The sequence below is a fragment of the Macrotis lagotis genome, chromosome X (genome assembly GCF_037893015.1).
Source record: "Macrotis lagotis isolate mMagLag1 chromosome X, bilby.v1.9.chrom.fasta, whole genome shotgun sequence".
NCBI classification, from domain to species: domain Eukaryota; kingdom Metazoa; phylum Chordata; class Mammalia; order Peramelemorphia; family Peramelidae; genus Macrotis; species Macrotis lagotis.
This window is the reverse complement of record NC_133666.1, coordinates 68,289,754-68,316,513: the sequence shown is the minus strand read 5'-3', so window position 1 is coordinate 68,316,513 and position 26,760 is coordinate 68,289,754. Positions and strand designations below refer to the sequence as shown.

General features: G+C 41.2%; 1 protein-coding gene across 2 annotated transcripts in view; it reads left to right on the top strand.

Annotated features, from left to right (window-relative positions):
- Window positions 1-22,946: 22,946 nt before the first annotated feature.
- The window catches only part of DOCK11 (dedicator of cytokinesis 11), a 195,625-nt gene continuing 191,811 nt past the window's right edge, over window positions 22,947-26,760 (top strand). For both annotated transcript variants that reach the window (XM_074201251.1, XM_074201250.1), the window contains exon 1: window positions 22,947-23,048. In XM_074201251.1, the coding sequence (XP_074057352.1) occupies window positions 22,947-23,048 (102 nt within the window). The remainder of the gene's footprint in view (window positions 23,049-26,760) is intronic.

Genomic DNA, 26,760 nt, shown 5'->3' with positions numbered 1-26,760 from the left:
GAGGAATTACATCTTATCTTCATACTGACTGCTGGGGCCACTGTAGTGCCCCCCCCCCCAAAGCACTGGACTTGGAGTAAGGAAGACCTGAATTTAAATCTAGTCTCAGATACTGTCTTTACCTCTGTGCTTCAGTTTCCTCACCTGTAAAACAGGCCTAGTAATGGTCCCTCTCTCTCAGAGTTGTCATGAGAATCAAACAAGATATTTGTAAAATCCTTCCCAGGGTCTGGCACATATGTTCTACATAATGTTATTATTATTTTATTATTATGGCTCAGTGAGAGGGACAGTTTCCAATGGCACATACATGAATTTATTTGAACTAAAAATACTCTAGGGATATTGTCATCCCCATCTACAGATGGGGATCATTAGAGGTTAATTGACTTGCCCAGGGTCACACAGCTGGGGTGTCAGGGCAGGATTCAAGATCAGTTCTTCCCATTGCTAGCCACTATACCCAGCTGACTCTGATAAATAATTGAGATTTACACAGAATTTTAAGATTTTCTTTTTTTAATTTCTTAAATGCATCATTTATTTTTTCAAACTAAAGACAACAGCGGTTTTGAACAATCATTTTTGCAAGGTTTTGAGTTTCACAATTTTCTCCCCACTCCCTCCATTCACTCTCCCCTCCCCATGACAGAAAGTGATCTAATACAGGTTATGTATGTATAAATATGGTAAACAGAAATCCATATTAATAATGTTGTGAAAGGACAATCAAATTGAAATGGAAAAAATATTAGACAAGAAATCAAACACAAAACATAAGATTACTTTTAAAAATTGAAGACAGTAAGCTTTGGTCTGCATTTGAACTCTATAGTGTCTTCTCTACATATAGATGATGTTTTCTGTCACAAGTTTTTAGCACTGTCTTTAACTATTACTGAAATGACCAAGTCCGTCATATTTGATCATTATTTCACTCAGCATCAATTCATACAAGTCTTTCCAGGCTATTCTAACGTCCCATCCTTCATGATTTCCTATAGAACATTAGTGTTGTATCACATTCCTATACCACAATTTGTGTTCAGCTATTACTCAATTTCCAATTCTTTGTGGATACAAAAGCTATGAGTTTCTTACCCTTTTTCAAGACCTCTGAGATCCAAACCTAGAACTGGGATTGCTGGATCCAAAGGGTAGAAACAGTTTTATTGCCCTTTGGGCATAATTCCAAATTGCTCTCCAGAAAGGTTGGATCAGTTTACAACACTAACAATTCATTAGTGTCCCAGTTTTCCCACATCCCCTCAAACATTGATCATTTTCCTTTTTAGATATATTGGCCAATCCGATAGCTATAAGGTGTTACCTCAGAGCTGTTTTCATCTGCATTTTCCTATTCAATAATGATTTAGAGAATTTTTTTCATAGAACTATAGATAGCTTTAATTTCTCTGAGAATTGCCTTTTATTATCCTTTGACTATCAATTGGAGAATGACTTGTATTATTAAAATGACTCAGTTCTCTATTTTTAGAAATGAATCATTTCTCAGAATGCAAGTTGTAAAAATTGTTTCCCTACTTAGTGCCTTTGCTTTTATGTTTTCAAAATTTTTTTCAATTTAATATAATCAAAATTATCCATTTATATATTATAATGTTATCTATTATTTGGTCATAAACTTCTCTCCTTTCCGTAGATATGACAGGTATATCATTCAATGTACTTTTCTTAAGGGTTTTTCTTGCAAGGCAATGGGGTTAAGTGACTTGCCCAAGGCCACACAGCTAGGGAATTATTAAGTGTCTGAGGTCAGATTTGAACTCAGGTCTTCCTGACTCCAGGGTTGGTGCTCTATCCACTGTGCCACCTAGCCACCAGTATACCATTCAATGTACGTTTAATTGGCTTATATCACCTTTTATGTCTAAATACCGTACCCATTTTGACATTATCTTGGTAGAGGGGCTAAGGTTTTCAAAGTGTTTTACATATCTTATTTGCCTGGTAATTGTTCTCTGAGGTTGGCCTATGGCTCAACTATGGGTCAATAATATCAATACCGTACAGAGAATGAGCAGAACTAACCTACTCCAAAGTTGTTTTGGAACAAAGATTCCTAAAGGGTGGCACACCAAAAACAAAACCAACTTCTCTTAGGTGATGGTGCCCCTTCACCTTCTGCAGTATCTGCTCCCACCTTTGTCTTCTTTTGGATTAATAAGCCTGTTCATCAAATGAGATAATATTTGGACAGAGTTTAGAACAGGAAACTTCTGCTGGCAGAGCCAAAATGGTACAGTAGAGAAAGCCTCACTTGGGCTCTCCACAAATTCTCCAAACAACTTTAACTCCACAAATCGAATTCTGAAGCAGTTAAGCCAATAAAAGATGGGGGCAAGATATTTTTGGAGCCCAGAACCACCTAGGAGAGTAGGACAGTTCTGCAACGCTGGGGAAGAGGCTGGCCTGTGGCCAACATGGCAGCAACACGAACTGGGGGCCTTGGAGGTAGCAACAGCAGCACCTGCCACTTCAGGAGCCCTCAAGTCAGAGACAGTGGGAGATCTGGCAAGTAGATAGAAAGACTATAGGGGACCCCAGTGCTAGCACTGGTGACAGGACAGGGTGTGGTTTGGCAGCTCCACTGTCTAAATATCCACTTCAGGGCCACAGTATCACTTGCTGTCCTAATGGAACAAGGGCCCTGAAGAACAGCATCACTTTGGTACCAAGGAAGTAGGGCCCCTTCAGAATGCAGACCAGGAGAGCAGTAACTAAACCTCTCCCTGAATCACATCACTTTAGAAGCACCAAAAACTTCTGAACTCCCAAAACTAGATCTGAAAATGCCATTGTGAAAAAGCCTGAGACTTGGGATTGGTGCCTCTCCACACCCTCAATCCTCCCTACCCCCCCCACCCCCATGCCAAGAATAGAGCCTAATTTTAACATCAGGTTCAAAGTAAAGGAATAGGCCGGAAAAATGAGGAAACAGTAACAAAAAGGAACCTAACTATAAAAAAAACTGCTACGGCAACAGGGAAGATCAAGAGCTTAGCTGAACCTGGCATGTAGTAAATAATATGCAAACTCCCTTCTCTCTTCCCCTTAATGGCTTTGTCTTTTGGAGAGATTGTTATTGAATCATAGCTGACTCTCCATGACCCCATTTGGGGTTTTCTTAGCAAAGGTACTGGAGTGATTTGCCATTTCCCTCTTCAGTTTGTTTTATAGGTGAGGAAACTGAGGCAAAAAAGGGTGAAGTGACCTGCCCAGGGTCTCACAGTTAGGAAAGTTCTGAGGCCAGGTTTGACCTCAGGAAGATGAGTCTTCCTAACTCCAAAACCATCACTTTCCACTGCAGTGCAATCTAGCCACCCTTCTAGGAAAATATAGCTAAACTTGAAAAACAATTGGAATTCTGCAATCTTCCCACCAAACTATTCAGTCTGGGAAAATATGATATTTGGCAAATTGTAGGATTGTAAATTAGTTTTCTTTGTTGTCTTTGCCTCCTGCTCTCTCCCCTTGACCCTTTCATTATTGGTTAACACCACCAGAAAGTTAAAAAGGGAAATGGGATGAAACTCTATAATCAATTACTTTGGCTTTTTTCTGATCCATTCTAGAATAAATGTTTAGAGAAGTGATGGATACTAATGACTACACTGAAGTTTGAGGCCTAGCTAGCACTTTTATTTGTTTAAATGTAAAGGTCACACGGTGAGCAAATAAAAGAACTAAGATTTACATGTGTCCTAGACTTTTGCCAAAGAAAAGACTGACATCTGGGGTCCCCAACCAGTAGATCTAGATCTGCTAGTAAATCTTGAAGCCTCCTGAAGCGGGTCACCAAAGCTAGGCCTCACCCTCTCTACTATGCCTATATTTTCTCCACTTCCTACTGTATTTGATTCTTGTCAGTTTCCGATATGATTCTAGGCAAGTCACTTCAACCTCCCTGCACATCCATAGAGATACCTTATAAGTATCATCTGAGATACACCTGTAAGACCTTCCACATCAGAAAGACCATCAAAGTTGAGCTTCCCAACAATCATTCTGGAGGATGGGGCTTGTCCTTCCTTATCGAAGAAGACCAAAATGACATCACTATGTTTGAGACAAATGACAGTTTGTCCAAATGGGGCTGGTCAGTCCATGTGAACACCTGGGGTGGGTGCTCTAACTTACAGATGTCTCGTTTCCTTTGAGCTGCTTCCATTCTGCCTTGCTCATAGTTGCCACCCCCTCACTGATGAGGGCACTCCATGCTGGGTGGTCCAATTCTAAAGTTCTTCAATGAGACCTTCAGGGTGTCCCTGTATCTCTTCTTCTGACCCCTTTTGGCATCCTAACAATGTATCCAGCTCATTGCAGTTGAGCTCTCTGTAGTCATGTTGGAATGTTACGCGGTTTACCTCAAGAAAGGTCTTCAGTGTCTGATAGCTTCTCCTGCCAGGGAATCTTCAGAGTCTTCCTAAGACACTTGAAATGGAAGCAATTTAATTTGCTGGCATGGCGCCAGTAGATTGTCCAGGTTTCATAGGCATAGAGCTATGATGTCAACACCATGGCTCTGTAGACCTTCAGTTTGGTACGCAATCTAATACCTCTTCTGTCCCACACTTTCTTCCCAAATACTGAGCCAATTCTGGAGGATAGCAGAGTGAAGACTTGTTGCCCATTCCGTTCAGGGAAAACGACTGTTCATCTGCATCCAAACACTTTATTCCCTTTGCTGTGACCTTGACCTCCCAAAAGATAAGCTCCAAATGGATGTATGACTTAGATATAAAAGGTCACATCATTAACACATTACAAGAGCAAGGAAGGAGATGCATTTCATAATACAAGAAGGTTTCATGACAAAACAAGGAATAGAGAGAATCACAGAAGACAAAATGGACAATTTTGATTACCTAAAATTAAAAGGGTTTTGTCAAGCATATGATTCAATTAAAATTAAATGAAAACGGAGAAATGGGGAAAATCTTTGTGATTAACTCCTCTGATAAAGGTCTCATGTCCACAATATAGAAAAATTTATTTCAAATTTATAAGGCTAAGAAATAGTCAAAGGATATGAACAGTTTTCAAAGAAATCCAAGCTATTAACAAGCATATGAAAAAATCCAAATCACTAATAATTAGAGAAATGCAAATGAAAACAAGTCTGAGGCTTCACTTCACACCCTTCGGATTGACAAAAATAACAAAAGAGGAAAATGACAGATATTCAAGAGGCTGCAGGAAAACTTGCACATTTTTGCATTCTTAGTGGAGCTTTGAAATAATTGAACTATTGGGGCAGCTAGGTGGTGCAGTGAATAGAGCATCGGCCTTGGAGTCAGGAGTACCTGGGTTCAAATCTGACCTCAGACACTTAATAATTACCTAGCCGTGTGGCCTTGGGCAAGCCACTTAACCCCATTGCCTTGAAAAATTTAAAACAAAAACAAAAAAAAATAATTGAACTATTTTGGAAAGGAGTTGAGAACTTTGCCTCAAAAGTTTCTAACCCTTTGACCCAATCATAGCCCTATTAGACCTAATTCCCAAAGAGAGCAAAGAGGGAAAGGGACCATAATATCCAACCATATTTATAGCAGCTATTTTTCATAATAGTAAAAAATTGGAAACTAAGGCTTGGTCGTACATCTATTTGGGGATGGCTAAACAAACTATGGTATATGAATGTAATGGAATATTATTGTGCCTGAAGAAATAATGAAATACATAAATTTGAAAGAAAATAGGAAGACTTCTGTTAAGTGATTTAGAATGAAGTGCCCAGAACTGGTAGAACAATTTACATAAAGACGTCTTGGAGAAAATAACTGGAAATCTTTTGAACTTTATCAGTGCAATCAATGATAAACCACGAGTCTACAGGACTGAACATGAATCATATCAGTCATGTCCTCTCAGAAAGACATAAAGACTTAAAATCCGAAATTAGATATTCATATTGGAACATGATCAATGTGGGAATTGTTTTACTAAGTATTTATTGCATGGGTTTTAGGGTTTTTTTCAGAAGGGAAAAAATTCTTACAGGAAAATAAAAGGTTAGGGACCTTCAATATGTTCAATGACCTAATAGTTTGGGATCTGATGGAGTTTTGAAACCCCAAAGAGAGTGCTAGTGGAACTTTGCCAATATAAAGTGGCTAAAAGAATGTTAGAAGGTTAAAACTAACAAGAAACTCCAGATAGTCACATTCAGAAAGATCAGTGATTTATATAATCTGGCAACTTTCAAATAGTTCAATAGTGCAAGGAAACAAGTTGATTTCCTTACTCTCCTCCTCAAAAATAACACCAGTTCAAATCCAGCCTCAGACAGTTAATAATCACCTAGCTGTCTGGTCTTGGGCAAGCCACTTAACCCCATTGCCTTGCAAAAACTAAAAATAATAATACCAGAAATGCCCCCTACCCCCCAAATGTCACAATGGTCAAAAAAGTTTAAAAGAAAAATATCACTGTAATGCATGAACAAACCAAAGAAAATGAAACCAAGAAAAGGTGATAAACTTTTCATAGCAGAGGCAAAAATGCCTGAAGAAAAGAGTACTAAAACAGTATCAACCAACTGAAGAGTTGGGAACAAAGCTAGAAATTTTTAAGGTACAATCAGATGGCTCATGGACACACTAAAGGTACTGGGTACAGCTCAAAGGTTTGGGAGTATGCAGAAATACTCCCAAGAATGCAAGAATATAAACATGTCAAGGGAATCAAAGAAATAAAGTTACTCTTAGGAGATGAGAGATGGGAAGAAATACTTTTAGGTTTAGTAATCTTGTTTTTATTGAAGGACAGACTGAAAGATCTTTCAAAGCAGAAAAACAGCTTCCTGTGGTTCTTAGAATCTCTAAATATATGTGATCACCATGGATTGAAGGGTTTAGGAAGGAGGGGTCTATTTTCTTTTTTGCACAGAACGTCGTGTATGGGCGACTGGAGTGGGGGAGGGAGCCTCAGACATAAGTCAGACAGATTTCTTGACATCCTAGAGCTCATGGTTAGTCAGGGGTTGGACTTGGGAATGCTAATAAACAGGGTTCAATAGTTAAAGGAGCACTGGACTTGGAAGAAGGGAGAGATCTAAGATTCTCAGCAGCTGTGTGACCATAGACAAGTCACTTAACTTTTCTGAGCCTCAGTTTCCTCATCTGTAAAATGGGGATTGTGAGACCTATAATACCTGCCACATAGTGTTATTGTGAGGATTGAAAGAGATAATATTCAAGTCAAGAAGCATTTCTTAAGCTCCAAATATAGCAGGTATTGTACTAAGTACTAGAAATAGAGATGAAAACAGAAAGTGTTTTGTACACATTAAAACACTTTAGGAATGCCAGCTCTCATTAGTACCATTCCTACTTTGTCAACTGGCTCCAGTTAGTTCATTGGGGCTAGAAATGATCTTTCCAAGCAGGTTAGAATTCGGATGAAAATCCTTCCCAATAAATCTCAGGACCATCTGTACATTTTCCTTTGTGCATTAATTTGACTTTTGTGTTCACCCTGTTTATGTCAGGTTACATGACTTTAGGCAAACATGGTTAAGTCCATGCCATCCCTGGCCAAGGGTCTCATTATGGTACATTGGAAAAGTATGGGACTAAGAGGAGCTGAAATCTTGACTTTGCCAATTGCTGTCTATGTGGCCTTCCTGGACCTCAGCTTCCCCCCTCTATAAAATGCAAAGTATTGGACTGGATAGCATCTGAGGTCCCTGCCAGCTCTAGATTTTGGTTAGGGTCCTATGGGTTAAGTTGCTTTCTGGAAATCACAATCCCACTGGCACCTACAGACCAGTTTATGGAAGAAGGGTCAAGTTCTGTTCCTTGCATTCCCTGGTCTCTTCCTTTCACAGTCTTAATACTTCCAAGGATAGGGGCCATTGCCCAGGTTGAGAAGAAAAATCAGGGCACTCTCTCTGGCCACTGAGTCAAACGAGCCTGAATTCTGATCTGGATTCTTCTTCACAGTGTCTCAACTGGAAAGCCCTCCTAAGGAAGGTCCTCTCGACGACATTCTGTTCTGGAATTCTCTGAGCCAAGTGAAGTTGGATTCTGATGATTTGTTCTTGTCCTTAGTTATCAAGGAAGACCAAAATGACATCATGTTTGAGACAAATGACAGTGTGTCCGACTGTGATTGATCAGACCAATACGAGCTTGAGATGCTCTCCCACAGGTTGGGCACAAATAGTCCATGTGAACACCTGGGATGGGTCCTCTAAACTTACATATCTCATGTTTCCTTGTAGCTTCTTCTATTCTGCCTTGCACATAGAGAACAGCACCCTCTCTGATGAGGGCCCACCATGCTGAGTGGTCCTGGACCGGTGTCTCCCATGATGTACAACCCATTCTAAAGTTCTTAAGATCGAGGGCTTCAGGGTGTCTCAGTATCATTTCTTCTGATCCCCTTGTGAGCACTTACCCTGTGGGAGTTCTTTATAAAATTGTCTTTTTGGCAAGCAGACTTCTGGCATTCTAACAGCTTGTCCAGCCCATCACAGTTCCTCTCTCTGTAATAATGTTGGAATGCTTGGCAGTTTAGGTCAAGAAAGGCCCTCCGTGTCTGGTATCTTCTCTGCCAGGTGATCTTCAGAATCTTCCTAAGACAATTTAAATGGAGGTGATTCAATTTCCTGACATGGTGCTGCTAGACTGTCCAGGTTTCATAGACATTCAACAATGAGGTCAACACAACTGCTCTGTAAACCTTCAGTTTGGTGGTCAGTCTAATCCCTCTTCTCTCCCACACTTTCTATAAGAACCTCCCAAATTCTGAGCTAATTCTGGCAATGTATATATCAACCTCATTGTCAATGTGTACCTCCCTGGAAAGGGCACTGCCAAGGGAAGTGAACTTGTCTACAGTACTTAAAATTTCTCCCTTTGCTCTAATTGATGGTTCCACATCTGGATGGGATTGTACTGGCTGATGGAGCACCTGGGTTTTCTTGGTGTTCATTGTTAGACCAAAATGAGCACAAGCAACAGAGGATTGAGTCATCCTTTGTTGCATTTCAGCTTCAGGGACTGCATTGAGGGCACCATCATCTGCAAACAGATCAGGCACCAGCCCTCCTTCCACTTTCGTCTTGGAGGCCATGTTCATCCTCAGTGAAGGTATTTGATAACATGGCTGAAAACGTCAAGCTCAAAAGTATGGGAGGAAGGACACAGCCTTGTTTTACTCCATTGGATTTTGGTAACACTTGAGAATAATCTAGTCTCAATAAACCAAGCTGTCAGAGAAAGAAACAAGAGAATTGATGCCCCATTTCTGACATTTTGAAGAAATCTGTTGACTTATCAAACTAATAGAATTATTTGTGTGTTGGGGATAGATTTAGTGCTTAGCATCCATTGCTAGCTTCCTGCAAAATTAGATAGTGGTTTGTTTAAAAAACAAAATTACCCAAAGTCAAAGAAAAGCAGACTATGAAAATCATAGCAGCAAAGCTTTATACATTAGACTAGGGTTTAGCATCAGCCTTGAACTTCACAGTAACCCAGGTGGTGGGATGGTGAGGATGGAGGTGAGACATTTTATAAGTGAAGAAACTGAAGTTTACAAAGGTTAAGTGACTAAAAGATGAACCAAGGCCTTTGTCATACAGGGTCTAACTCACTGTCCACTATACCACAAGGCTTTCCCCCCTAGTCTTTAGTAATTCAAAAAACACTTATTAACTGCCTACTACAAGCCAGACACTATGCTAAACTCTGCGTATATCAAACTAATAAACAAATTAGTCCTTGAAGAAGCTGAATAGGGATAGTAGGGATGACCAGGAGGGTGTAATTGCTGACTAGTGGAAAAGTTGCCTGGAAAGTTCCTCTATGAAGGAAAGTTCTGGGACCCTCCAATCAGAGGGGAGAGACAGCTGGGATAGTTGAGATGTGGATTATCAGTCCATCTGCATGGTGGTGAGATTTCAAGTGATTGGTTTATCCTAGGGGGAGGCAAGATGTTCTGTGGAGTCTTGGAGAGCAGAGTAACTGATGGAAAATGGAGTTACAGAATCCCATTGGGACTCCGACATATGCTTGGGTAAGGTTGTTTTCCCTCTCTTACTAGCTCTAATTGTCATCGACCCACAAATCACTTAGCTGTGACAGTTTTCTACTCATCTTAGGAAAGACCTGGACAACTTATTTTCTTGTAAGCCAATGACAAATCTATCTTTCCATTTCTACAATCAGAAGCAGAATAAATGATCCCAGTGACACACTGGCCATAGTTCACTGCCACTGTCTTCTTCCAATCAGGAAGAGACTTTCTGTCCATTTGATCCAATCTTTCTGCCATTTGACACTCAGGTCAATAGAAACCCAAAAGTTGTTTCCGATGTCTCTGATTCTAGAAAGACTCTCAGATTCCGTCCAATTTACTTCCACTTTTTTTTTAAAGGTATGACCAGTTTCTTGTTCTGAGCTTAACTTTTTTTCCCATCTAGCTGCAGAACAATGGGCAAGTAGTTTAATTATTCGGAACCTCTATTTCCTCATCTGTGAAATGATGGCAACAATACCTGTAGTATCTATTTCATAAGGTCACAATAAGAAAAAGTATTTTATATACCTTGAAATGTTATGGTAATGAAAATTGTTGTTATTGTTGGTGGTTGTTATTTAGAGGCAGCATAGCATAATGTTGGACTTGAAATCAGGAAGACGGAATTCCACCTCAGCCACTTTCCTTAGCCTTGGCTTCCTCGTCTATAAAATGGGTAAAATCACAGCATCTACCTCAGGGGGTTACTAAAAAGTTACAATAAAATAATAGCTGTAAAATGCTTTGCAAAGCTTAAGTGCTATTTAACAGTGATGTGGTAGTAAATGTTTAACAATTGGTTTTCTTTTTTTTTCTCAGTGAAACATTTTAATACCCAAATCTGTACAGCTTAAACAGATAATGAAAACCATAGACCAATATCACTAATGATATGGATGAAAAAATAATTATGTGACGAGGTTCCAACAATGTATAAAAAAATACACTATTTTAAATTTATTTAGGATATAGGAATGATTCAAAGATGACAACAATTAGATAATTAGATACTAAATCAAATTGAGAGCAAAATGCTACAAACACAGGACTAGAAATTCTAGCTATAGCAATAAGAAGAGGCAAATAAACACATTAAGGGAATGAGTAAGGAAAACATTAGAAAATCTACCCCTCCCACACAAATGAGAGAACTAATTACTTCAATGGAGTAATACAATAAAAATTGTTTTTTTTTTAAATCTATTTAAAAATCTCTATATGAATGTATTGAGCATAAGTTTGATATAAATTTTTCTGATAGAAAGGACATAACATATAGTTTACCAAAAAAAAAATATATGGTCCTCTGCAGAGCCACTTGATTCTCACAGAATGCTTTCATTGATTTTTGTTGAAGTCTTGTACCCGTAGCTAACCTCTGGTTGTGATTCAACCATGATATGATAAATTTAATGCTTGAGTTGCATCGCAGGCCTGAAGCTCCTTTCCCATTAAGCTTATTGTCATCAAATCCCATATGGGATCTGCTGTTACACTATTTGTCATCCTCATATAAATTATATTCATTAAACTGAAACCTCTTCCAACATCAGCACTACTGATTGTAATAGTCCTAATTATCTTCTTTGGTTACTGGGATGGGAACATGGTTTGATTTACATTTTTATCTCCCAAATCCTGAAAATCATTCAAATTAATTTCACGTTTGAAAAGTTCACTTAAATGATAACATTTTTATTTCTACCAGATAGCTTTGGTGAAATTAGTTCTTTATAAGGCTAAGTAGAGAATTCTAATAAATCAAAATAATTTAAAATGTTCTCATAATTCTTTCAGTCCAATAAAAGACATGTTCATGTTCTGGGTTATGTTTTCTAGTAACACTTCTGGGAAGAGCATTCAGTATATTGTTTGTTATTAAATGGAATATCTTTAAACTTATTCGACTTATCAAACCTTCACCTTGAGAGTAGCTAGGTGGCGCAGTGGATAGAGCACCAGCCCTGGAGTCAGGAGGATCTGGGTTCAAATCCAGTCTCAGGCACTTAATAATGACCTAACTGTGTGAACTTGGGCAAGTCACTTAACCCCATTGCCTTGCAAAAACAAAACAAAAAAAAATCTTCACCTTGAGATTCATGCTTTCCAATAGTAATCTTTAAATTCCCCCAAACTCTTGTGGCGTATTTGATAAATCTTTTTGTTTTCTGAATTTCAGTTGATCTTGAGTGTGATACAATTAAAAGAAATCAAAATTCTTTAAAATGTCAATTGTTACAGCAGTGTCTTACAAGAAATCAATATTAGCTAAGCATTCTGCAAACCATAATAAAGAGAAGAAAAAGAGATATGCAGGCTATCCATGCCATACAGAAGTAGCTGATCATAAACTACATGCTGCCCATGTCAGTCCCAGGACTTGACTAGTTTTAAAAATTTCAATCTGAAGGTCTTTAGCTATAGTTTCTCATTTAATCAGATTTCTATTAGATAGATTGACAATAGAATAATTTTATCCAATGATTTTAAAATTATTCAATGATTTTGAAATAATTAACTTGTTTTATTTCAAATATTTAATTGCTAAGTGGTAATTTCAACTCATGATTTATACAATGTCAACTGATGATTTTAAGAAATTTTCCAAACTACTTTGTAGCTACTCTAGATTTTCTTCCTGTATTGTATTGACACCATCAGAACAAAGTGCTATTAAGTTTGCTTTCAAATATTCATTATTAAAGCTACAATTATTATACATAGATGATACAATATTAAAAATACATTCTTCTGTGGTTGATGCCAATTCTTATAAAGCAGCAGAGAACATTACTGGTGATGAAGCTGATGGAATTGTACATCGAAGATAAATTGCTAAGATGCCTTTCTTCTAAACTCTAGATGTCTTGTCAATTATGATACAGATTTTGACATTCTCTTCTATTTTGTTGTTGTTTTGGTTGCTTCCAACTCTCTGTGACCTCATTTGGGGTTTTCTTGGCACAGATGCCATTTCCTTCTCTGGCTTATTTTATAGATGAGGAAACTGAGGCAAACAGGTCTAAATGACTTGCCCAGGGTCACACAGTCAGGAAGTATCGAAAGCTGGATTTGAACTCAGGGTCTCCTGACTCCAAAATCAGAACTCTGTTCATTGTACAATTTAGCTGCCCTATTTTCTTCTATGATACTCTTAAATATTTTCATTTCAATTTCTTGTGTAATATGTTCTGCTTTGCACTGTATTGTGTATGTAAGCAATTGCCTACATATACTTCTTTTTCTCTTGTAATTTTATTACCACCTCAATATCATATAAAAACCTATTACATTCTATTAAATTGTAAACAATACTGAAAAATTTTATGGCATTTTCATTACTTATTTATCAATATTTTTATTATTTAGTTTATGCACTAAATTGGAAATTGAGTCATTAGTTGATTTTAAAAAACACATTTTGAATTTTAATCTACGTTTTAGAAACATCATGTTCTCTATTTTTTTCCTCAAAGAAGTTTGCCTTGTAGCTTTATTACTGTCTTTTATGGTTACTAAATATAAATTCCCTTCCTTGATCACACTGACATGCTTTTCTGCTGTCATTCCTAAATTCAGAATTGTCAAATAAGTTTTACCATATCCTAATTTACCTTCTTTTATTTCAAGCCATTTTGCTGTTCTATAAATATGAATGCTTGTTTCCATTCCAACAATCCTGAAGCACAAGATGATCTATTTCTTCCTTTGATGATGATGGATTTTCTTCAATGACTGGTTGTTCAACAGATTCAAGTTTTGACTTTGATGTTCCACAGGAATCTTCATTCCTATCATTAGTTTCTGTCTGTGAGTTCATCTTCTGTCACTCTGTCACTGTGATGGATCGCTTTGTTGTTTTGCTGTTTTAAGGGAGCAGAATCTGAAAAATAAGTTTACATTACATTATTAAAATTCAGAGTACCATTTGAGGGTGAAATTTTCTGTAGATGATGTCTTTATGGAATTTTAGAAATGACACATTTTAAGTTAACTCACTTAATTTTTTTGGTATATGCCTCTAAAAAAACTTCAGTGTGATTTGCTATTTCTTGCAAAAATCCACCATCAGTTTTTATAATTCTAGTGCTAACAATAGTGTCAGAAAATCAGACTGTGAATAAATGTTTGATTACTATCCAGTTCCACAAGGAAGTTGGTTGTTCATGTTGTCGATGAATCAGAACCATTCTGACATGAATATTGCTTGATATTTTCATTTATGTTAATAAGATGAAAGCAGAACAACAAAGATGTGCTATGATGTTCGTCAAAGAACTGAGTGACTTCTTTGCTGAATTGGATAATAATTTGCAAATGCTGGAAGAACATTTTTCCCTTTTTGTGTGTCACTCTCAATATGATATGATGCATTTAAAAGTTTAATCCTATTATTAACATTAGCTTCATCTTTTTTAAGTTTAGAAAAATCCACAAAAGAATAAATTAAGCCCCAATTTGTAGTATTTGTCAGTTTTTGTGGTGTAAATCCTCCTCCTATGTTCTATTTCAAGCTACCAATGTGACACCCCTGAACAAAGCATAGCAGCCCCCCTGCATATAGAATTTCTACCATATAGACACAATAAATATAACTTCAAGAGCATAAAGAATAATAAAATGTAGTAAAATAATTGGTCATGAGTTTTAATATTTATTACTTTTGTTTTTTAATAGAATTTAATTGTGAATTTGTATAATGAATTTCTTAAAATAATGACTGCATTTAACAACTGCTTTGAAAAATTCCTGAAAGTAAAACAATCATCTCTCCCAATTTGGCATGAGCTGGCTCTAATATATTGCTGTATGAATGGAAGCTATCAATGGCATTAGAAAAATCCCAGACCTAGGGATCACAGACTCAGGGTAGGAAGGGACCCTCTAAGGTAAACACCTCTTTTGGCACCCAGAGGTTCTGGGCTTCTGATGAAGAGATTATCCAGATACATGATTATCCATTGAGAAAAGCATGTAAGGGGGCATAGAGTTACAGGCTATCAGAACAGGCAGTTTCAGTCAAGGGTACAAGGGTAGCAAAGAAGAAGGGTGGAGTAGAAGATATAGATATTTGGTAATTCAAGCGATAATCACAGATTTAAAGCTAGTAGGGCCATCTAGTCCACAGTGGTGGAAACAGGTCTAGGAAAGGGAAATGACTTACCCATAGTCAGACAGGTAATGAGGGGGAAGGGTAGAATTTGAACCCAATACCTTTAATTGCAGATTCAGTAGTCTTCCTGCTATACCTAACTTTAAGCTCTATTCTTGGATATTTCAAGTGTCTTCTTAGTAGAAGAGTTTCAGTAATTGTGATGGTCCAAATGATGCACCTGCTGGTAGCCATTCTTCTTCTCATAAGACTCTCCTCACTTAACTGGGCTAGTTTTCCAATGACAGGTATAGGCCATTTTCAGGCCCTGCTCCCCCACTGGCAATAAGATTGTCAAATCTTATCATTCCTACCTCTAACACATCTCTCACATCTGTCCCCTTCACATAACTACCAGCCCAGCTTGGGCCCTCAGCACCTCTTTCCTGGACTCTGGAAAGAGCCTCTTTCTGGATCTCTCTCTCTCTCTCTCTCTCTCTCTCTCTCTCTCTCTCTCTCTCTCTCTCTCTCATCTCCCCTCTCCTGTCCAGTCTTCACATTACTGTCAGAGTGATATTGCTGAAGCACAGGGTTGGCCATGTCACTCCCTCCCTGCTCAGGAAACACCAGTGGTGCCCAAGTACAAAATGCCTCTATTTGTCATATCAAGTCCCTTTTGACCTGACTCCACTGTACAGCTTATATATACTGAATGTATAGAATGGAAATGCATACAGTGTTAAAGCTACTGCCTACCACTGTAAGGTTAGCCTTCTGAGCAGAGGGTTGACTCCCCTTTCCATACCCCATGATCCAGCCATTCCTCATATGGGAAACTCCTATGTACACAGGCTGCTTGTCTTTTTCCTCCAAATCCATCCTTTCTCACTTGTACCTTTCAGAATCTCTTGCTATTATTGAGCCATTTTAGTCCTGCCTGACTCTTCATGACCCCACTGGGGATGTTCTTGGCAGAGATCCTGGAGTGGTTGACCATTTCCTTCTTTAGTTCATAAAACAGATGAGGACACTGAGGCAAACAGGGTGGAATAACTTACCCAGGGTCACACAGCAAGTAAATGCTTGAGGCAGGATTTGAATTCAGTAAGATGTCTTCCCAACTCTTCTAAATGAGACCTTTTCTAAGTCCCAAACTGCTAGTATCTCCTGCCCCAAAACAGTAGACAATTACTGCTTACTGACTGAATTCTTGTTTTTTTTTGTTTTGTTTTATTTTAGGTTTTTGCAAGGCAAATGGGATTAAGTGGCTTGCCCAAGGCCACACAGCTAGGTAATTATTAAGTGTCTGAGACCAGATTTGAACCCAGGTACTCCTGACTCCAAGGCTGGTGCTTTATCCACTACTCCACCTAGCCGCCCCTGATTGAATTCTTAAAACCTGCCAGGGTTTGTTTTTCAGTAATAGGACCTCCAAGAGCTCAGCATCACCCCTAAGTGACACATCAAAGCAGGGTTTAGTGGAGAATATTTATACATGAAAAAAATGAAACTACATGCAGCTAGGTGGCGCCACAGTGCATAGAGAACCAGCCTTAGAGTCAGGAAGATCTCTTCCTGAATGTCAATGTGGCTTCAGACCCTTACTGACAGTGTGATCCTGGATGAGTCACTTCACCCTGTTTGCCTCAGTTTTCTCATCTGTAAAATGAGCTGGAAGAGGACAGAATAAACTACTTCAGTTTGCCAAGAAAACCCCACATGGGGTCAGGAGGAGTCAGACGTGACTCAAAACAACTGAACAACAACAAACTATCCAAAATGTGATATTATCTATGTCTTACTGTACTTTTATCTTGGTAAATATTCCCCAATTACATCTGAAGCTGGTTTGGGTCTCACTCTGATCTAATCCACTCACAATCTGTCAGTGAATGAATAGAACAAAAGGGTATATGATAATGTTTTTATCCTAGATTTAGGCCAAGTTTGAGAATCTCTACTATATATAGTAGCAAACCAGTGTGCAGAAAAAGAAGAAAATATCAGAAAACCTTGAGTAAAATCTCCAGTGCCCTGGGTTTGTAGAGGTTTTCAGCAGTTTCAAGTGAAATCTGAAACCAATGTCAATAACCATTAAGAGGGAGCCACAGATAAGAAATTGTCTGAGAGAGAGAAATTGAAAATGCTTTCTATAACTAATGACTCATACCCAACTATTATGGAAATGCAGTTGATGCCGAAAACCCTGGTTGAAAAGAGAAGAAGGACAAATGGCTTCAAGAAGGAACTGAGCTGTATTAAAACCAAAGAACAATCTTGGTTCTAGAGGACAAATGATGAAACATGCCTCCCTCTTAGAGGTGGGGGACTACAGGAGCCAAATGGTGTATAGGCTGTCTGATTCAGTCTTTGTGTTGCTTAACTGCTTTTCTTGTTAAAAGGAAAGGGTTTGAGTTGGGGGAATGGGAGTAGGAGCAGGTATATTTTTATTGGAAAATTACTATTATAAGAACAACAGGTAAAATTTGTGAGAAAAAGTAATATATAATTGAAGAAGAGGGGCTGGTAGCCAAGGATGACATGAACAAAAGTTATCGAGGCATGAATGGGCTGTGTGTGAACTACATTATTGGAGGGAGTACTTGCATTAAGGAAATCCACTGGGGAATTAGAACTGATTGAAAAAAAAAGCTGAAAACTGAGCTGGCAAAAGTCCAGAGAAAGAAACAAAATGATCTGGAAGATGGAACAGGTTCTCAAAAACTAAACCTTAATCAATCAGAATTCTAGAATCTGAAAATAGGAGAAACAATCCTAGTGGATATGACCACAAGGTATGATGAAATGATATACAGTAAGTTCTATAAAAATGTTAACCATTATCACAAAGTTCATCTGGGTTTGGAAATGATGAACCCAACCTAGAAGCCAAACAGCTGTGGGGATGGGGTGGAGAGGGGAAGAAAGGAAAGAGACCTTTGGGTTTCTTGTCATTCTCTTCTCTCTCTGCCTTTTCTATCTCCCCTCCTCCCTTGCCCTACCCCCTCCCTCTCTTCTTTTTTTCCTCTCACTATCATCCTTTCTCTCTCTCCCTCTCCTCTCTCTTCTTCTGTAGGTTTCTGTATCTGTTTATGCCCCTCCATTCTCTCTCTCTCTCTCTCTCTCTCTCTCTCTCTCTCTCTCTCTCTCTCTCTCTTCCTCTTCCCCTCCCTTTTCTCCTTTCTGTGTCTTCCAGAATAGCACACATAGCCTGGAGGCTAGGGTGTGAGGGCTGATTGTCTACTTAACCAACTAAGATGAATTCCCCAACTCAGTTGCTCTGAACTTGTTCATTTGCTTAGCCAATGGTTAAAGAGCTAGACTCTAGTGAGGTTCTACAGCTCAAGTCACAAGTTCCTGCTTCAAGGGAATTCCTTTTGCCACCTGCCTGGTCCTGACCTTTGGAGTGATGGTTCTGTAGGTTAGTCTATCCTGCTTCCCACTGGCTTTCAACTCAGCTCCCACTGAGGCATTGCTTATTTTCTTGCCATCTCTTTTTTTGCCAGTCTGCAACATAAATCCTGTTCCTATGTTACTCCTTTCCAGTCCAAATGACTAGAAAGCAGTTATAGAATATAGGAGATTAGACTCAATTCTTTCCAAGATTGTCATCTATTCAATTCCATTCTATTGTAGTTTAGCTTTTCATTTTACTAGCATTTATATGGCACTTTAACATTTGTAAAGTTATTATACATTTGTTAATGAATTCGATTCTTTCATCCCTGTGATTATCATCTCTGTTTTACAGATAAGGACACTGGGGCACAGACAGGTGGACTCTGATTTCTTAGTCATACAGTTAGCATCTCAGGCAATACTTGAACTCAGATCTTCCTGACCCTCTGTAGCAGTAGTTCTACTTTTTTTATCCCTCTTTACAGATTGCATCCCTAGCCCTGTTCTTTTCCATTGCATAACATTGACCTCATAATTCCTTAAATGAATCTTTTTGCCCTTGATAACTCTAACCTGGGCTGTCAGCCACCAGATTCAGCTGAAGGTCCTACTCTCTTCATGGTCTGGAATTTTTTATGTCCTTATCTAAGGATGAGGTTGACTGAAATAATCACACCACCTCACTTAAAGGAAGTAACAAGAAGTTAAACCTTGATACCATTACCCAGTAAGAATTCATTAGGTGAAACAATCAATCATAACCTTTACACTGTTTGGAAACCATCTTTGATTAATGTGGATGAGCCTACTGATGTGCAGGAAGCATATGTCTGGAAGGGTTGAGAAGCTCAGTCACCCCCTGTGTATTTTCTAAACCAACAGAGTAGTTTAGAACCCTGAGATTCTATCATCTGGAAGCTTGGTGGAAGCCTCTGAGAAGGAATGACTTAGTGAGGGGGTCTGGAGAGAAGAGAAGTGCCTCAGCTTTGATCTCAGTCTCTGCCCCCTCCCCTTTGGCCTTGGGAGCTTCGAAGGGTCCAGAGGATTTGGAGCTTCCAACTAGGGCTCTAGTACATCGTCAGAAAAGCTGACAATAGTATGTACCTGGCCAACTAGGAGCCCAGCAGAAAAGCTACAGCATACCAATAGGAAAGGCCTTGAGAACTGTGGGAAAAGTCCTTCCAGGAGCTTGTGGATTATTCTGTCACATATTCTCTCAACTTGAGTTTTCCATTGGATTTTTTATATACTAGTGGAGGGTGGATATGAGTCTTTTGGGGAGGGGGATGTTTGGTCCTAACTCTACCACTATAGTAAATAACCATTTTGAAAGATTAATTAAGTTTGGTTGATTATTATCACCTGACAATCAAGGTGTATGGGGTGAGTACAGCAGTAGAAGGTGTGTGAACTAGAGTAATAAAAAGAGACCACCTGAAAATACTTTCCATTCCTTCTACAGCTGGGGAGTGGGCAGTTGAGTTCTTCAACTCCAGGATGCCAGTGCAGTTTTGGAGGGAGTAACTCCAGAGTATGTACTAAACTTACATAGTCCTAGTTCAGTATCCTAAGTATGCATTTTCATGGCAAAAGCAACACCTTCCCTGGCTTTGGCAACTTTGAAAATATCTTGAGCTCCAAAATTTTCATTCTGAGCCCATCCTCCATAGCCTCCTCAGCCCATGTCAAATGGAGCTTTTCAGTCTCTGGTTTTGTGAATGATCAAGTCACAAGGATAAGAAGGGAAGAAGGAAATGTGTTACAAAGCCAGTTTTTTTAGTTTCTTCTATTCCTATCCAATCATCATTTATTAAGCACCTACTGCGTACAAGATGTGGTGGTAGGTCCCAGGGATACAAAGACAAAGCAAAGGCAGACTCTGCCTTCAAGGAGATTTTATTCTAGGGAGGGGTGCAGACAATATCTATGTGATATTTTGAAGAGGAAGTGAACACTATCAAGTGAGAGGCTTAGAGTGGTTTTAAAGGAAGGAGAGGGAGCATTGTAGCTATTGGGGGGGGGGACCTGTGCAAAGGTACGTATGTGGGAGATGGAATGCCAAGGTTTTCATCTATAAAATAGGTATAATACTTGGCCTTCCTCTCTTACTGTGGGATTATAAAGAAAGCATGTATGAGTCATAAAACTGCATTAGCGACTTGAGCTACAGTTCTTTCTTGATTATTTCTTTCATACAATATGCTGAAGTTGAGAGAAATCACATGGGGCCAGAGTATGGGCTTAGGGGTTCCAAGATTTGACTTTGACTGCCACTTATTGGAGCAAGTTATTTTATTTCTCTGAGACTCAATTGAAATTGAATGTACCAATAACATTAAGTAACTCATTCTGGTTGAGTCCCTATGGAGGTCAGGCAGATAAAAAGAAAAAGACAATCCTCTGCCTTTCAAAGACATCTGTTTTACTGGGAAATAAATATTTTTTTTAATTGAACTGAATTGTTAATTGATCTTAAAACATTGTATAGAGTCCTAAGGCTTTATTATCATTCACTTTTAGAGACTAGCCCTTGAGAAGGGCCATCCATCAAGATCTTCATCAGTGAATTGTGCTGGCTTGTTACATTCTTACTTGTGATTTTTTTGGAGATGAATGTCAATGAGAATTGTCTTTAATTGGGAGTTGTGGGATAATCCTTGTTGGATTGTCTCATGTGTGTCTGCCTGTAAAAGGGGGATTCTGGAAGAGTCTTCTTAAGGAGTCATCCTCACTGACTCATAGTTGCCCTTCACAATAGTGGGGATTAGTAGAAATCAATCAATCATAGAGTTGTAGATGGTCCTTTGATGTCATCCATTTCAAGCCATTTATTTGTAAAAAAAAAAAAAAAAAAAGGAAAGTGATGATGTTTGTCCTTCTTTCTCCAAGAAGACCATGACATCAAGCAGGGGAATGTCATGACAAGAATGTGAACTGAAGGGAGGGGAGTTGTGCTGTCAGCAGCCTCACTTTCTCCTCCAGTCATCTGGGTTCAGTGGCCAGATAGGAATCAGGAACACTGGAGAGATGTCTGTGGAAGTGGGGCAATTAGGGTGAAGTGATTTGCCCAAGGTCACATAACTCGTGTCAAGTGTCTGAGGCTGGATTCAAACTGCTATCCTCCTGACTCCAAAGTGCTCTCTCCAGGGTACCACCTAGCTGCTCACAGAAAAGGAAATGGATACCCAGAGAGTAAAGGGAATGGAGTAACCGGCGGTGTGGAATGATGCAGAGAGGCAGGACAAAGGCTTTAGGCAAATCACTTAGGATGTTAAGTTTGAAGTTGCAAGGGATCTTTTATGTCACTTGATTCATCTGCCTCGTTTGAGGAAACTGAGACCCAGAGAAGTGTTCCAAGTCAAGCAGGGAGAATGTGACCCCAGATCCTCTGACTCCAGCACGGCATTTAACTTCTGTGCCTCCATGTCCTAAGCCACGAAAGAAGGACAATGATACGCGGTATATTTCTGTTGGAGGGTCACGGTCAGGAGCGGGTAGGGCGGTGTATTCAACGCGCCTGCCTAAATGCCAACTTCTGTGGCCAAGTTCGGAGTAGAATCCAGTTTGGAAGCTCTGTGCTTTTCTGGTAAGCGACCCCTGTGTATCAGCCACCCGAGCTCCTCCGCGGATGCTAAGTGTGAGGCAGTGGCCCCCGGGGGGTGCTGGGCCACTGCTGGATTGGTAGGGCAAATGGCCCTCCACGCTCGGGTCTTCGCCTGCAGATGTTAAGGGCCCGGGGACGAGCCGAGTGGGCGCGGGCACTGGCTGGTTGTCTCGGTGCCCAGCTGGGGGGTCGGGGGGCTCCAGAGCCTCTAACAGCTTTTCCAAGTGGCCGGAGGGCCGAAGGAGCAGGCTAGGACACTTCTTGGAGGAAGGAGGGTTGAGGGAAGGGTAGACTGAGGCAAGAGGAGACGCCTGCAGGCGAGTGGGCGTCAGGGAACCCGGCCCCTGGCCTCTGGGAGCGCGGTCCGGCCGGCCCGGCGCCCCCACCCGTCCCCTTTCCTCCGGGGGGGGGGGCCGGAAATGGCGGGCGTGGCCATGCTGCCCCACCCGGGCGCTGGGATGGGGAGGTCGGCCCCTCCCTAGGCCCCGGGCCTTTCCTCAGTCTCCCCGAAGTGGCGGCCGAGGGCCCCCTCCCAGGCCCCGCCACCGCAGCCGGGGCGGGGGCGGAGGAGTCGGGGCGGGGCCGGGGGCGGGCCGGGGGCGGGGCGGGCCGGAGGCGCGAGGCCCGCGTGTGAGGAGGCTGGGGGAGGGGAGGGGAGGCGGCCCCGGAGGAGGAGGGCGAGGGCGGCGGCAGCAGCAGTGGCGGCGGGCGGGCAGGCAGCGCAGCCCCGCAGCCCGGCAGGCCGGCAGCCCGCGCCCGTCCCACGCCCCGTCCCCGGGCCGGCCGGGCCGCGCTGCCATGGCCGAAGTGCGCAAGTTCACCAAGCGGCTCAGCAAGCCGGGCACGGCGGCCGAGCTGCGGCAGAGCGTGTCGGAGGCGGTGCGGGGCTCCGTGGTGCTGGTGAGCGGGCCGGGTCGGGGGTGGGCCGGGGGGCCGGGGCCGGGGCCGGGTGACAGCTGCAGCGGCGGGCGGGGCGGGCTGCCGGGGCGCTCCCCCTCCCCCATGCCCCCCCCCCCCCCCGGGGCAGCACCTGAGCCGGCGCCCGCCGCAGGCGGAGGAAGGATGCGCGAGGCGCGCGCACGCGCACAGCCGCCCCGCCCGGCCCGGCGCACAAAAAGGCGCCCCACCCAGCCCCCCCGGCTGGGCGCGGTGACAGAGGAAGCGCGGCGACTTCCTCCTGTGGCTGCTGGCCGAGCCCGGGCAGCTGCCCCTTTCCCCTCGGGCCCGCGGGCTTCCTGCCCCTCCGCTGCCTCGGTCTCCCCGGCGCTCCCTGGGCATCGCGCCGCCGGGCCGGGCAGCTGTGGCAACAAAGGCCACACGAAAGGGGAGCCCCGCGAGCCGGGGAAAAGTTGGCATGAGCGCCAGCGGCGGAGGGAGAGTCTAGTTTGCCGGGAAGGCCGCGCGGCCCCTTTCCCATCCCCGATAGAGGAGGGCAGAACCGCTGACACACGTCCCACTTGGCCACTCAGTCGGTCGGCCTTCAGGGAGGTGATGCCAGGACAAGCCCGTGAATGGGGGAGTGGGGGCACACCATGCCCAGTCAGTAGCCTCACTCCCCCCCCCAGAGCCATCTGGGTAGCCTTGGCCAAACACCCCGGGTCCAGGCAGCTCTCACACCCTCGGGGAACACCCCACGAGGAGCCAGAAAGGGCTGGTCTCGTGTGGCCTCTGGAGAGGTAGAGACCCCAGGACAGGCTTCCAGCCACTTCTCCACTCTGATTTCCCCAAGTGAACTTCAATCTTAAGAGGTGGAAAGTTAATCTGTTAACATTCTTGGCCACACTTTGCAGTTTTGAAAATAATTAAATGATTGTGGAGATTTTTTTCTTAAAAGACAGTTTTATTTGCGTAGTACAGAGAAATTCATTTACTCAGCACAATTATCACTTATTTGGTATTAATAACTTATGTTGCACAGTTCTTAATTACTTAGAACACAGCTAATTCTAATATTGGGGAACAATTGGCAAGAGACAGAGCCCTTGGCATCATGGAGCTTGTTCCCTAGCTGGGAGGTTAGACACAAACACAAATGACCCCTTGAGTGATCTTGCCCAAGTATCCAGCATCCATAAACAAGCCAGGTCCTGTGAAAAACATCCATGATACAAAGAAAGGCAAAAAAAACACCCCTTGCCTTTCACGATCAGTCTAATGGAGCAAACAACACATACAGGCAAGATCTCTGTAGAGTAGAAGGCAGTCACCTGAAAGGAAAAGGTATTAGCATCTGGGGACACCTGCAAAATCATCCTGCAAAAAGGAGTATTTGAAATGAGTCTCAAGAGAAGCCAGTAAGAGGGTGAAGGGGCACAACATGCCAGCCATGGGGGCCAGATAAGGCAAATGTGCCAATACAACAAATGGAGTATTGGATTTGAGGAGCTGCCCAGTGACCCCTCTAACTAGATGCAAGTTACTGCAGGGTTTCTGTACACAGAAAAGGGGGGTAAGACCAGTAAGGTAGGAAGGGGACAAATTAGGAAGAGCTTCAAATGTCAGAGGACAAGTCACTTCCTCTCTCCGGCCTTGAGTGTACAATAAGGAAGTACAACTACGTGATCTCTCAGGCCCCTTCTCACTGAGTTGATGATGTCAAATATATTGCAGTTCAGAAGTTAGTATTCAGAGAAGGATAAGTTATCTATTCAAGAAAAAGAATCAAAGTGGAGGGCCTCTAAAGTCAAGAGTAGGGAGAGTCTCCAGAAAACAGGCCACAGATCACACAGAAGACAAGGAGAATGAGAGCTGAAAAAAGGTCATTGGATTTAATGATCAAGAGATCACCCATTTTTTTAAAGAGGGGATCAGAGAAGCCACATTTCCGAGGCATTGAGGTGAAAATGAGTAGCAATGAAGTTTAGCAGTGAAAGTAACAGATAAACTGGTAGATAGATGTGTATGTGTATGGAGGGGCTTCTCATAAAGTATTCTAAAAGATTGGGAAGATGAAACCTGCCATCAAGAGAATGAAATGAGGAAAAAGATTAAACAGTAACAGTAGCAACAAGATTGAGAGTATGCATCATTAATTACTAGTGTGTGAAATGAACTCAAGAGCTTTGGACCAGAAGCAGTCCATTGGGATGGTGGAATTACCCATGCATCTAGACTTAAAGATTGGCAAGTAGGATGAGAAGATGACATGGAATTTTCAGGTAAGATTAGTTAGTGAATCATTAAAATGATAGACTATGGAACCAAGGCTGGATCTGGAGATAAATGAAGTTAGAGTGGAGAAATGGTTTGGGGAGATGTCATTACGTGAAGTTCACTTTTGTTTAGAGTCGGTGGTACAGATGTTGCAGAATGGAATTTCTGAAATAACCCAGTATCAAAAAAAGAAATAGAACAGACCACAACTTAACTCCCAAAGGGGAAAAAAAAAAGAATAAAACTCCAAGGCCAGATGTATTTACTAGTAAATTCTATCAAATACTTAAAGGATGATTAATTCCATTATTATATGAACTCTTGGCAAAAGTAAGAAAAGAAGGGACCCTTCCAGATCTGTGATAGAAATATAGTTTTAGTACCCAAACCAGGGACAGACAATGCAGGAAAAACCAAAGACCAATATTCTTAATGAACACTGCAAAAATTTAGACAAGATATTCACAGATAGAGAATCAAATTTCACAATTCTTGATCTTGGAGGTTGGACAATAATTATACTCATAATTAATTTACAGTGTGATCCACATGGAAACATTTGGAAAAGTAAAACTTCTAATACTATAATTGCAGTCAACAAATATATATGAAGTACCAGATTTCACAGCATTAGGCACTTCACTTGAAAGTAGCTAGACTTTTTCCTCATTGCATCTCACTATGTCAAATTATGATTGATCTTTGAAAGTGTTTGTCACTTTCACAATATACAAACCACTCCATTTCACTCTAATCTTAAACTGAGATTACAGAACTGTCAAGGAAATGTCTTTGTGATGCTTGGTGAGGTCAAAGTGTGGGAACCTCAGGGGTTTCTGGTCTCATGGCACCTCTTCTTTGCCACAAGAACCAATCTCTAATGCTACTACCACAGAAAAATAGGATTGCAGATATCATATTATTATGAACTCCACTGGTGATAGCAGTTATTTGGTTTACAAGGGCTGCAGATTGGGTACCAGATAGTCACATCCCAAAGTCTGGGTTTTAGCCCTCAAGTTCCAGTTTATAAATCTAAATTAGAAGGCTCAATACAAAGTCACCTTCCACAGAAAGATTAACTAGTAAATAACAACTACTTTACAGTTACAGGAACTCAGTTATATTGCACCTAAAATCATATTTTCCTATTAATAACCTGTCACATTTCTGTAATACTTTGCACCTAGCAAAGGGTAGCACGAATGACTGTGATTAAGGAACAACCTTGAATTCTTTCTCTTTGTGAGGTGTCCTTCCCAGGTTACTACTTTACACTTTGAAGAGTCCATAGCTCCTTGGAGAAGCCAGAGTTCCATGAAAACAGGAAAGGGAGTTAGTTTAACTATCTGGGAAGTTAGGGACATATTCTTTGTATGTTCTCTAGTGATATAAATGAAACTTTCCCCTATGGTATATTTCATTTCTTGTTAGTTTGAGTACTTTTATAGGACCTACT